Genomic DNA, 13739 nt, shown 5'->3' with positions numbered 1-13739 from the left:
AGAAAAATAGAAATTTGGGGTGTAATTAAAATTATTTTATGAGGTTTTTAAGTAAAGTAACACTGTCTTACTTTAATCTAGAATCGCTTACAGTATTTTCGTAAATTACTTGTAATTTCAAAATTATCTTTGAATGTTGTTGTTTTCATTGTTATATATTAAAATACTTTTTATATTAAACTTTAAAGTTTAATTTAATAAAACGAATTAGATCTAATTGTACTTAAAGTCTACCGCCCCCCCCCCCCCCCCGAAAATTTCAATTGCCTCCCCCCCCCCCCCCCCCCCCCCCAAAGAAAAAAGTCTGGAAGAAACACTGAGCACATACATTCCACATATTTCATTTTCAAGCAACTCGATTATTCGATATATTAAAAAAAATGTTCACATATGACTGCTGTAAAAAAAGTGAATATAAAAACCCAATTGGCATAGTTTACAACAATCAAAAATACGTTATATTTGAGGTAACAGAGAGACTTTTTCAAGATTTATTTTATTGTTTTTGAACTTCAGATGTTTCGCTAGTTAGCTGATCAAAATTGTTTTTTTGTATTTCAGTAAACGCGGGGTATTTAGACAATGTTTACATCACAACTGCACCACCTGAATTCTGAATCAAAATCAAATCAAATAGATCTACTAGATTCTAATAAATATTAAATTTATAAATAGGTAGGGCCTATAGAATCTAGATCTAGATTTCTATATCTAATGAATATAGGCCTAATTTTTAACCTTAGATTCTTTCTAAAATAAGTGATTTGAAATTTGAAGGATGAAAAAAATTTAAAATATAAAAAAAAATTATAATGTATAGGCCCTAATTAAAATAATTATAAAGTAATAGATCTAGTATAAAGTTAGTAAAGTAAGTAACGGTAACGGGTAATCTATCGTTTTAGGTACGTAAAATCGCCCGCGACTAGCAATGTGAAAAACAGGTGACTACTTAAATTTAATAATTATTTCACATATTGAGGAGGATTTAAATTAATAAGGATTTATGTTTTGAAAAATACAAAAATATTTCCTTGTTTCATTTATATACCTGTTTTTAAACAACTGAATTAAAACTTTTCAGTAATAAATGAAGACTAGCTAATAGCTATGTTTCCAACAGATGCAACTATGCTCATTTACTATACTATAGCAGCCATCTTGTTTATTTTTTTTTTATTGTAAAATTATAGCGCAAGATTCAGGGGAAGCCAGATGGCCGCTTTTTAAATAGAAAATCCTGCTCGCAAACACTGCTGTTTAAAGTTAATTTCTTGCCTATATTGATATCTTTAGCCATTGATTTAGGTTTATTATTCATGTATCTATAATATTTGACACAAATATATCACAATATACTTCTATTAATTAAAGCCTTGACAATGAGGTAACTTTTTCGTACATTACTAGCCGCGGGCGATTTTACGTACCTAAAACGATAGATTACCAAAGTAACTTTTATTCGTTATGGCGGTTAGGTTCTCACATCTGAAATCACTTATGAACTTATGACTTAGATCTAGAATTATTCTAGATCTAGTCATTATTTATATTTAGTCTTAGGCCTTAAAAGTCGAAGGAGGTAAAATACGTAGTAGTACTAGATTCTAGATCTAGTGGTAAATCTAGTAGTAGTAGCCAGTAGTAGTAGATTCTTGTAAAATCATTAAAAATAAAATGCGTATCATCTTGCATTATACAATCAATTGTTAACTGTTACTTAATTGGGTAATCTATCGTTTTAGGTACGTAAAATCGCCCGCGACTTGTAATGTGAAAAACAGGTGACTCCTTAAATTTTAATAATTATTTCACATTTTGAGGAGGATTTATGTTTTTTAAAATACAAAAATGTTTCCTTGTTTCATTTATGTATCTGTTTTTAAACAATTGAATTAAAACTTTTCAGTTATAAATGAAGACTAGCGATGTTTCCAACAGATGCAACCATGCTCATTTACTATAGCAGCCATTTTGTTTAAGTTTTATTTTTATAAGATTCAGGGGGAAGCCACTCTATTTTACACATGGCTGCTGTTTATATAGCAAATCTTGCTCGCAGACACTGCTGTTTAAAGTTAATTTCTGGCCTATATCGATATATTTAGCCATTGATTTAGGTTTATTATCCATTTATCTATAATATTTGACACAAACATATCACAATATACCTTGACAATGAGGTAACTTTTTCTTACATTAATAGCCGCTGTCGATTTTACGAACCCAAAACGATAGATTACCCTTAATTGTAACTAGTAACAATCTTTGTAATTTAAAAAAAAAGTAAGACCCTAAAATTAAAAATAATAGTAGTAGTATTACTAGGAATAGTAGGATAAAATTTTAAAATTCTCTTTTTTCTCGGCAACTGAGTAAGCTAGATATTTAAATGTGGTGTCAAATGTTCTCTTAAGGGGTAAGGAACTTAATGGTGTATTTGAAATAACAGAATATTTAATTTAAAAAAACTACTACAAACTACAAACATCTGACAAGCTGATCAATATACTATAGTTACACTATAGTATATATTATATTGCTATTTCAGTTACAACGCCTGCTTCCTTTTATATTGCTATTTCAGTTACAACGCCTGCTTCCACCCCTTACTATAGTATATTATACTATATACTAAATAGTAGCAGTAGTAGGCCTAAATAGTATAGAGTATAGATCTAAAATCTAATAGGCCCTACAATTTAAAATTTTATGTTTGATGAGAAGTTTCTTGTGTATTTCCATGTTTTTTAAAAATTCTGTAGGGCGTGTAGAGGGTTGTCCATTTAATCATTTATGACTCCGCATACAGAATGCATTTAACTTATAAGTTCTTTAATGTTACAAGATAAACAAAAGTTTTAACATGCTTAAAATTTTTTTAATTAATTGACATTGCCTGCGTTTAGAAGAAAATCATGTTTAGTCCTAACCCTAAGCTTATGAACTGTGGCCTTACAACTAAGTATAATGCTGCCCGCCATTACAGTCAATAATACTTTTAAAAAATTAAGTTATTTTACTTAACATAATCCACATTATACTTTTAATATTTACTAACTTATATTTTAGAAAGCCCAACATTTTAACATTGTAAGCTCCACATAAACAACACATTTAAAATGTTTGTTTTTAACTCGCAGAAGGCCTGGTTAACTAATTAAAGAAACAGCAATCTTACAAAGTTTTAACTTAAAAATACATGGAATGATTGAAATGTATAAATCTGTATTTATTGTAAGGCTTATTTTTTTTTTTAAATTGCAGATTTGGTATTCAAGACTCAGCAAGAATTATCATTGATCAAATTTAATAATTCACATTAATTACCTGTGTCTCTGTTGAAGGCCTATCTAAGATACTGGACCTGTGAAGCTGGTTTTGGGCTGAGAATATTGTTATCCCAGCAGTAGTGGCAGTACATGTGGCTTGTCTTATCTTTAGTCAAATTAAACACACTTGAATCAATCAGCATATGTTGAAGTCTGGGATCTTAAAAGATGTCGGATAACGAAGATGACATTCCTGTGCTGGTTCCTCTTACACCTGAGGCACAGAAGGTTCCTGTGACAGTGATAACAGGATATTTAGGTAACATTAAAGTTACACCAAGTTACATGATCTGAAATTGTATGTTTATATAGTGTTAATATTTATGCTAGATTTGATTGTATTATATGATAATAAATAAGGAAAGACACAACAGTTAAATTCAAAATATTGAAAATATGTTTGTTCAGGTGCAGGGAAGACAACTCTCCTTAACTACATTCTGACTGAACAACATGGGAAAAGAATAGCTGTAATACTGAACGAGTTTGGGGAAGGTAAATAATTTACTACAGATTTTATCCTAATTTTTAAAAAAAATATAATCAGTCCTGAAGGAGAAGAATTGTTACCATTGTTCATAATTTAGTTTTACTAAATGTAGATTTGAGAGAGTTTATTAATATTTTGACAAAAAGTAGAGGTATATTTTCAGAATTCAAATATTGGACTATAATTTGCGTAAATGTAGAGTATTAGCATGCCAAGCGTGTTTTAAATGGTGCACATTCTATTGTCTTCCAGGGGATTCCATAGAGAAATCCATGTCTGTAGGTGAAAAAGGTGAACTCTTTGAGGAGTGGTTGGAACTCAGAAATGGCTGCCTCTGTTGTTCAGTTAAGTAAGTGGATGCTACAACTGACTTGTTTCTGGCTTTGTTAAGATTCATACATATACCTGATTTGATGTATTTTTGCAAATACTCAGTTTTAACTGTACTGTTTTTTTTATTGATTTTTACATGTGCTGGGATCATGGTGGTGTTATCTAATAACTGCCACTGTTTAAAAAAGTATATGCTTAAAAATAGAATAGGAATTATGTTTATAATAAATATTTTTTTCATAAATAGAAATGGTTTGTTTTTGTTTGTAAAAAGTAAAATGTTTTTTTTTAAATTTCTATAATAAGAGTAAAATTGGTTTTTTGTTAGTTGTATTTTGAAAATGAAAATACTTATTTTCTATTACTATAGAGATAATGGGGTGAAAGCAATAGAGGACCTCATGAAAAAGAAAGGAAAGTTTGATTACATTTTGCTGGAAACAACAGGACTTGCAGATCCAGGGCCCATAGCATCGATATTTTGGCTGGATGAAGAGCTTTGCAGTGACATTTACTTAGATGGTTGGTATTCATAATACCAAATCTAATTTATTTTTAAAAAATATAACCTTTTGCGGTTACATAATGAGAAGAGTTAACAAGATTGACCTTTTATAATTAGTTACACACGGAAATGTTGAGTACCAAAATTTTTCAATGTAAATTTTAACTACCAAATAATCAGCTTAAAAAATTTTCATTAAGCAGTAAATTAAAAGTAAACTTTGATCTTTTTTACAGGTATAGTGACAGTTGTGGATGCAAAATTTTGTAGTCAGGTAAAATGTTTTTTTTTTATTTGTTTAAACTGATTATTTTTATTAGAAAAATTGAGTTAGTTTGTTTAAAGCTAGAATTTTTAAAAATATTTTTTTTAATATTAATATCATTTAACTGGTTAACTATAACATCAATTTAGTTTCAGATATTGATTTCTATTGTTTTTCACTAATTTTGTGTATGTTAGAACATTGCTTACAAAACATGACAGTTGTGTAAAAATTAGTGTGTTCTGTTTGTTATTTGTGGTGGTAAAATGTAATTTTTGTGTTACAGCAAATGATAGAAAGAAAAAGTGAAGAATGTACAAATGAATGTCAAAGGTAAGTTTGATGCGGTCTATGACAACCTTTTAACTAGACTACCCTCTGTGAGTATGAACTAACCCTAAAATGTCCGTATTAATTGTCTGTACCTTACTCTACTGTTATGCCAACCACATTCAAATCGACGGTATGACAGTAAAAACAAAACAGGAACTTGTTAAAAATTTCTTGTCAATGGAATAGTTCTAGCTTCACATTGTTTACGTAATTAATATTTGTATTAGCTGCTATGTTGATGTCGCTCATGTAATTTTTTTAAAACTGTGTCAGCCAAGCAATATGCCTGGCTAATTATGTGCTAGTTGTTTTAAGTGTGTCTATTAAATGGGACACACTCATATAATAAGTTTCTTATTCTTAAAAATTGTACCCTAAGACAACTTATGGAAGCAAACAGGAGATAACTGCTTGCTGATAGCTTTAACAGCAAAGTACAAGATGTTTTTGGAAAAATTTGAAATAAACTATGTCCGGTATTTGTTCTTTATCTTCCAGGCAAATAGCACTAGCTGATGTAATTATTATCAACAAAACTGATCTCATCCAGAAAGAAGAATGTGATAGTTTAAGGGAGTTAATCAGGTAATATCTAAGATTGTGAAAAGGGAGTTAATAAGTTAATATCTAAGATTTATTGTTATAACCTTTGGGTTTGGTGAAGTAGCTTCACCTGGTTATGATGCAGCGTGTAGAATGAAAATTTTTTTATTAAATTTTCAGATCAGTCAACGGTTTTGCTAAATTAATTGAAACCTCACATGCAAAGTAAGAGTTATTTTCACTTTGTTAAACTAAATAATATTTTGATTATTTCCCACCTTTAAGTAAAGTAATTCTAATGAACTTAGATAACATTCATATTGTAACTCCTATTATTGTTATTTATTGTTATCTTTAAGTATAATTTACTAACATAATATTTCTTTACATAGAGTTGATCTGGATGAAATCCTGGATAAAAATGCTTATGGTGGAGTAGGGACAATCAGGTAAAACAAAAACATCAGTTTATACACAATTTTAAGCCCTTTAAAGATCATGTTTATGCTGTTTACAAGGGATAACACTCTACATTGTCACAAAGAAATAACATTTTAAGATTAACTTTGTTGAGAACATGTGAATGATAGTTTTTACTGTAGATCACAGATTGAATTTTATAACTATAAATAGTGTATTCAATTTAAAACACTCACTGTTAAAAGGAATAAATACAATCACCAAATGAGCAACAGAAGTTATTAAACTTAGAGTATAATACATATTTTATGTTAATATTTATAAAATGTAAGCTTATTTAATTCCTCTTATCCTATTTAGGTTGGAAGATATTTTCACAGACAGGGGATATAACCCAGAGAACAAACACAGAATTGATAAGGTTAGCTTATGAGCTCCCTTCTTCAATGCAATAAATTGATTTCAGAAATCCATTAACTGTTGACATGTAAATTTTTAACCCTTTAATATGTTAAAAACCAGAGCCAAATGATGGCTAAACAACTGTTGTTATTATTTCTTTGACGTGGAATTTAGTTTTCTAGATGTTTCAGTTGATCCAAAACATTTCCCATGACAATATAAAATTTTAGCCGTTGTCCTTATCAGCTTCCCTACCATTTATTCTTACAAGTCTTAGTATGATTTTTCAGATTTTCTTACTTACTTTAAATGTGAAACAGTCTGTTCACAGATTTTTTCTTGACCAATGTCTAAGTCATACATTCCCCCTTAAATTTAAGTTAAATTTAAGATGTCCATTTGTAGCCATAATATGTTTGCTGTTAAGATGTTTATTTTTAACCCTTTAAAATGTAAAAAGCAAGTGAAATATTCCAGGGTATAATTACAGTGACTGTACAGGCAGATGGTGACCTGCTGAAGGCTGACCTGGATGAGTTTCTTCAGAACCTGCTCTGGGAGAAATCAATCAAAAACTCAGAGGGAAAGACCATCCAGGTGTTGAGGCTTAAGGTAATGTCTGAGCTTTTTCTTGTCATAGCTTTATATTTAGTGTTGATTTTTAAATATTTTTATTTTAAATGTGGGGTGACTGTGAGATGACTGCTGTGTGAAGTGACTGCTGTATGGGGTAACTGATGTGTGGGGTAACTGACAAGTGAGGTTACTTCTGTGCAGGGTGACTGTTGTGTGGGGTGACTGATGTGTGGGGTGACTTCTGTGTTGGTTGACTGATGTGTTGGGTGACTGCTGTAACTACCATTTCAATAACAAAAATGAAAGAGTGGGTTGCTTCTTAACCCCTTGAAACCTGGCCTAATTTCTCCCATTTCCTGAGCTCCCAAGCCCAAACCAATTTTCACTTATCTGCTTCTAACTTGCCTACAACTTTTGAACTGTTTGAGATAATCAAGCCAAAAATGTTTTATATACTTACTAAACATAATAACAAAACTTGAGCAACTTACTTATTTACTGTTATTATAATAATAATTGTAACCAAATAATAAAATAATATAAAACGACCGATTTTTTTACGTTGACAATGTATTTTATGACACTTTCACCTTTCCCCAAAATCAATTTTTAGAATCATAACCTTGCACTAAAAAGACAGTGCGCCGTTTTACTCAGTCCGCCACTAATTATATTTAATAAGATAGTATACCAGACTATGACTCTAGATCATCAGGCCGGAAAACTGGCTTTTCTGACATATATGCCTAATTTTGAAGCCGGTTGTCCGGCTTGTCTGGCTCAAATTCTAGTAACTGTATTTAATACATAATATAGAGATCCACGCTTGTCTTTTTAATTTATTTTCTCCTTTTAGTGAGTAATTTGATAATTGCCTGTTATTAACAAATTTTTTATTAATATTTTTTTCTTTTGATACTTTAAAATATTTTAATATAAAAAACGTATATTTTGCTTACGGATTTTGACTTCTGACAAATAGAGAAAACCAAGTTAAATAAAAGCTTGTAAAAGAACTTGACAAAGCTTTGTACAACTTAACATTTAAACTTTGCACTACAGGGTGTAGTGTCCATTCAAGGCTCTGACAAGAGACTTGTGGTACAGGCTGTTCATGAGCTTTATGATTCACAGTATACAACAGCATGGAGGCATGATGAGCCTCACTTCAACTCAATAGTCTTCATTGGTAAACTTTCCTGTTTTATTTTAACTCTTTTGTCATTGGTAAACTTTACTGTTTTATTTTAACTCTTTTGTCATTGGTAAACTTTCCTGTTTTATTTTAACTCTTTTGTCATTGGTAAACTTTCTGGTTTTATTTTAACTCTTTTTTTATTTTAACTCTTTTTGTCATTAGTAAACTTTCCGGTTTTATTTTAACTCTTTTTGTCATTGGTAAAGTTTCTTTTATTATATTTTACTATATAAGTTACATTTTATTTTTTTGTCTTCAAGAAATGTAATCTTGAATTGTGGTATTTAATTGAAAATTTCGGTTCATTAATATTTTAGCCATGCTTGGCAGAATTGAAGCCAGTAATCCATTTGCTGACTTTGCAGTAATTTTTAGCATAAAGTAAAGAGTAAAGTTTTCTTTTTGAACCTCATGGTCCATTGGGCAAGTAAAAGTCACCTGTTTCTCTGCCTTTGGCATATTAAGGGGTAGTGTGGTCAGCACTATGCCCAGCTGCCTTTACTTTCCCTGAGTTAGGTACCCTTCAGAGTTGGGTGGACTCAGGGATGTTTTATTGACTTGAACCCGGATTTGAAGTTGAGATTTTCCAGGCCATCCCGTCCACTATTTTCAGCATAAAGATCTTGTTAACTATCAGAGCATGATATCAGTAATTTATGTCACTATTGCCACTCTCAGCATGCTGTAATCTCTCTATGTACTAAATGTTTTTTTTTATTTTCAGGTCAAAATCTGGACAAGAATATTTTGGAAACCTGCTTGAAAAACCTGGTTACAAAACAGTTGTGACACTTAATAATTCAACACCCCGGTTTTTTTTTTTAAATCACTTTCTTAAAATAAAACGTTGATAATTGCAAGTTTTAGTGTTTGATTTTCCATAGTTCTTACATTTTGTCAATAGAGTAAGTAGATAGCCCAATTAACCATTTAAAAGTATTCTACCATTAATTCATTCCTTAAGGCTTTAAATAAGTGGTGAACTTTATTTTGTGAAATTGAGGCTTGATTAAATTTATTTATAAAATGGAAGATTTAAAAAATGTATTAATCTGCTTTTAATTATTTTTTATAATGAAATCACAATTTGTGTTTTCTAAAAATGTCTGTAATTTAAGTAAGTAATTTAATACTCTGTTACCTCCCTTTATCTCTATTTAACTAAAAATGCTCAACAAAGAAGTCAATATTTATATAATTGACCACACCAGAGTTTTATTATGACAAATGCAATGGCTAATTTTGTATACAATTCTTCTGACAACAGGCCAATAAAACAACAAAAATAAAAACCAACACGTTATTTTTTGCAGTATTTTATACTTTAATAAATTGGAATGTATTGCTGTATATCTGATGACAGTCCTAGACACATTCAAGGTTTGGAATGATGCATCAAGTATTATATAAATAGATACAATAGGTAAAATATGAAGTAATTGTTAGATAAATGTAAATATTGAAAATATTTTGCATAAATAATGCAATGGAATGTATAGTAGTTGAAGCAATATATCGTGGGGCTTTATAAGGAGGAGGCTACAGTAATGAGATCAGCTTTAAGTGAAATGCATTTTGGTATTTTACAGTAAAAGTTTAGCTGTATTTATATCTTACATAGTCCAGTTGACTTTATTTTATTGTAACTTTTTTTTTTTCTAATTTCTTTTAGTATAACTAAGAAATGTTTTGGCTAGTGTAGGGAATGTTTCCACAGGGAATGTGAGATACATTTTTTTGTACTGCTGGTACAAATATGTGAGGTTTAGTTTATGATGGTCTCATTGTTTACATTGGGGTAAAGGAATGGGAGCAGTGAACAAATGCATGGTGAAAAAAATTTGGCAATGTGGTTACTATACAGGCATTATATAAAGGGTCATAAAAATAACATTTTCAAATTTTTTATTTGACAAAATGCCACGGACACAACATACTTTCAATATGTTACTAACATATAACTTGTTAGTTGTAAACATCTAAGCATCCATTTATATATTATACAATATGTAGTAGTCAAGACACTTTAGTTTGATGAGAGTCTACAAAAACATTGTAAAAACCTGATGATGAAATAATGGAGGGCGCGTTTTAAATTTTAAGATTGAATTGTGATCATTTTGTGAGCACCATAACATGATAATATTAGAATCAATAGTTTTTAATACACTTACAAAACTAATAGCAATATATTTTTCTAAAAAATTAATTTATCATTTGACTAAATCAATGTGTTAAGATTTTTACAGAATTATAAGCTAATTATTGATTCAAGATAAAAGTCAATAGCAAATGGTATTTTTATAAGGAATTTTTAAAAGATTCAGTATGAGAAAACAGCTGTAATTCAGCAATAAAGGTTTTAACCACAGCATACTTTCATTATCACATAATAAGTTACACAAGAAAACCAAACCACTGTTTTCTATTTCAAAAATTTGAATGAGAAGTAAATATTCATTAAACAAACTAATTATCAAACAATTTTTTTTAACTTATCAAACAACAGACAAAAAAAGTAAAAAATATTTACAAAAATTGTTTATGAACTTAATTTGTAAATCTACCCTGAACACAGTCTTGTTCCTATCCTTCTTTAAATAAAAAAAATCTTAAGGCACATTAAAATTGCCAATTTTAAAATGTAAATTAAATAAGCTATACATTGACATAGCAGCTAAGTGCACTGTGTGAGAGAGAAAACATCCAGGATTCTCAACTTGCTTGTATAAATAAAGATTAGATCAATGAATTAATCCATTCAAAAGAGATTTTAGTTTATGGTAGTCCCTTGAAAAATAAATTAATGACTGGGAAAAAAATGGGTATACAATAGTAAATTGAGAGAGACACTAGAGACAAATTAAGAGACAGTTTTTTTCTAGTTTTTGTAAACTATTTAATTACAATTCCGTACACTATTGGAGCATGATTTAAATATCATATGAAGTTACCCTGTTTAGATATAACCTTTGTCAATTTTATTTCTAATTCAGAGTTCAAGTAAATTCAAGCAGTCAAGCCAACTGTTTAAACTTGATTTGTATAAGAATAACAAATGTATATGTAAATATAATTTTTATCTAGAAAATGTATTTGCAGGTAGATATTTGAATCAGACTTTAAACCATCACATTGCGAATATAACACAGGCTATTTGCATTTGAATAAATTTATTTGCATAGTTTCCATTAAGGAAATATGATTGAAATTATTCTTCTAGAGTCCGGTATGTAGTGGGTAGATATTCAACTGATAAACAGAACTATATAGCTATGTACAGACAGTTGTAAATGAAGAGAGTCAATGAATTCATGCTAGAAATATAGAAATAGGTCAGTTGATGCCTAAAATTGAACAAGTGGTCAGTTTGTTTATTCTACAGTTCACAGGGTGGTCTGTTAACGATGAGTAATATACAAATATAAATACAGATAGCTTATATAATCAGCAGTTGAGTTTTTTTTTGGCATAAAAAAATCATATAAACTTTTTCATAACAAACAGTTATATAAATAATCCTCACTCAGCATTATCTGGTTCATTCTGGGTTATGAGTTTTACGTAGGACAGTACACTAAAACATTTTAGAATACACATTTTTTTCTTGTAAGACAAAAGACAATCAGGTTTCCAGGGGTTTAATTATTCAATGCCAGCAGGATCGATGCAGACTGCTACTGAGACTTGGTCAATCATGCAGGATATGCATGAGTTGTAGCGTAACTGATACAGGCTGGTCAGTCATGCATGAGTTGTAGCGTAAATGGGGGGGGGGGGGGGGGGGGCTGATCAGGCAGCAGCCAGGGACCATTTGAGTTTTAGGTGCCCCAATGTGAATCCTTGAAGTTGCGTCAAGTTAATAAAGTAATGTATAATAATTGTCAGTTGGCCCCAGACAATTTTCAACCAGCACTACCCCCTACCATCAAGCTTACCTACCCCATCGCTGTGGCACCAGGGTAGCCACTGTCTAATTTAAAAACCACATGCGTGTATCAATTATCTACAGTTTCTTCACATTGAAGTTATTGTGTTGTTTTTTTTTTATTTACTATGTCCTTAATCAACAGTTGATTTATATATACCCATCATGGAATAAATAAAATAAAATGAAAAGTGTTGGAAAAATAGTACCATCCTGTCATGTTTTGGAACTATTTGTACAATGATTCAATAGAAACATTTAGTTGATACTTAACAACCTCATTTGGCCACTTCTATTTTACATGACTTACAACACAGCAATTGATTAGTCCTTACATACTACATAGTATTGTTAGACAAGTTCTTATTTTCTTTATAAATATTTTTTAAGTAAGTACATTCACAAGTAAGTACCAGCTCTTCAAGAAAACATTGTACTTTTATAACTTTCAACACAAACGAGTTCCATGGAGACAGTGTAGCTATGATGTTGCTGGGTCTATTTCAACTAGAATAATCTCATAATCCTTCTCCTGGTTTAAGACGTTGATCTCGATGATGAATGTTGACTCGTGTGAATAATGTCGCACGATGTTGTCATCAAGTCTCACGAGAATTCTATTTTTCAAGAAAAAATGATTGTACATTTGTGATTACTTACAGTTAAGTAAAAACTACAACTAAACATAGCCTACAGTATAAACTATTTTTTAGCTTGGTTTTTAAAACATTTAGTAAATAAGAGTAAGAATAGACCTTAATAGTTTGCAACTAACTACTTACCCTTTACGGGACTTTTTATAAAGATTTTTCACTTTTGATGGAGATATAGAGTATTTTTGTTCAATCTGTGAAGAAATACATGGTCAGGTTCAGTATTGGTGATCTAATTTAAGGGAACATGTTTGATGTATGGCTACTTAGCACTATTGATATGTATATGCATGATCTTGACTAGTTGAAGAATGGTGTGTTTCAGTCGGCAAAGTTAACTGTACAGTATATTTTGTCTGTTGACTACTCTTAATCTTTAGATATTTTGTTATAAGACTAATAACTTAACTACACCAATAGGCCTACACATTATTCGGTCAATTAACCACACATAATAAATATGTTACAAATACATGATCTCTTCATAATTCTTATAAAAGATCTAAATCTGTAAACTACTCAGAAGCACAAATACATGATCTTTAGTTAGATCTTTACTCGTGATCAAAGTCTGTAAACTACACATGATCTTTAGTCTTTAAGCTCAAATAGATTATCTTTAGTCAGTTTACGGTATAGATAGATGATCTTTAGTCAGTTAATAACACAAATAGATGATCTTTAGTGATTTAATGGTACTGATAGATTATATTTGGTCAATGAATGGTACAGATAGATGATCTTTAGTTAATTACGCAAAT

The 13739-nt window shown here is 30.2% G+C and overlaps 2 protein-coding genes across 5 annotated transcripts in view; one reads left to right on the top strand and one right to left on the bottom strand.

The window, feature by feature from the left end:
* Positions 1-565: 565 nt before the first annotated feature.
* On the top strand, positions 566-9422 carry LOC131942095 (zinc-regulated GTPase metalloprotein activator 1). 3 transcript variants are annotated; one of them, XM_059301808.1, is made up of 14 exons: positions 566-675; positions 3268-3591; positions 3741-3827; positions 4075-4171; positions 4526-4677; positions 4897-4934; positions 5212-5258; positions 5757-5843; positions 5982-6026; positions 6194-6250; positions 6582-6642; positions 7101-7235; positions 8262-8388; positions 9122-9422. In XM_059301808.1, the coding sequence occupies exons 2-14, from the start codon at positions 3501-3503 to the stop codon at positions 9184-9186; spliced, it is 1089 nt and encodes a 362-aa protein (XP_059157791.1). In that variant the 5' UTR covers positions 566-675; positions 3268-3500; the 3' UTR covers positions 9187-9422. The 3 variants fall into 3 exon arrangements, with proteins under 3 accessions (XP_059157791.1, XP_059157792.1, XP_059157793.1); XM_059301809.1 differs by having other exon boundaries at positions 578-675; positions 3348-3591; XM_059301810.1 differs by lacking the exon at positions 566-675 and adding an exon at positions 2403-2419 and having other exon boundaries at positions 3348-3591.
* A 3293-nt stretch (positions 9423-12715) lies between these two features.
* Positions 12716-13739, bottom strand: part of LOC131942094 (uncharacterized) — a 64570-nt gene continuing 63546 nt past the window's right edge. For both annotated transcript variants that reach the window (XM_059301806.1, XM_059301805.1), the window contains exons 18-19: positions 13108-13172; positions 12716-12942 (exon numbers count right to left, since the gene is read on the bottom strand). In XM_059301806.1, the coding sequence (XP_059157789.1) occupies positions 12807-12942; positions 13108-13172 (201 nt within the window). In that variant the 3' untranslated portion in view covers positions 12716-12806. The remainder of the gene's footprint in view (positions 12943-13107; positions 13173-13739) is intronic.

Source organism: Physella acuta, unplaced genomic scaffold, assembly GCF_028476545.2.
Source record: "Physella acuta isolate Inbredline_101_S28 unplaced genomic scaffold, ASM2847654v3 ptg000387l, whole genome shotgun sequence".
NCBI lineage: Eukaryota > Metazoa > Mollusca > Gastropoda > Physidae > Physella > Physella acuta.
Note: the sequence above shows the minus strand (reverse complement) of the source record. Positions and strands in the feature narration are given on the sequence as shown.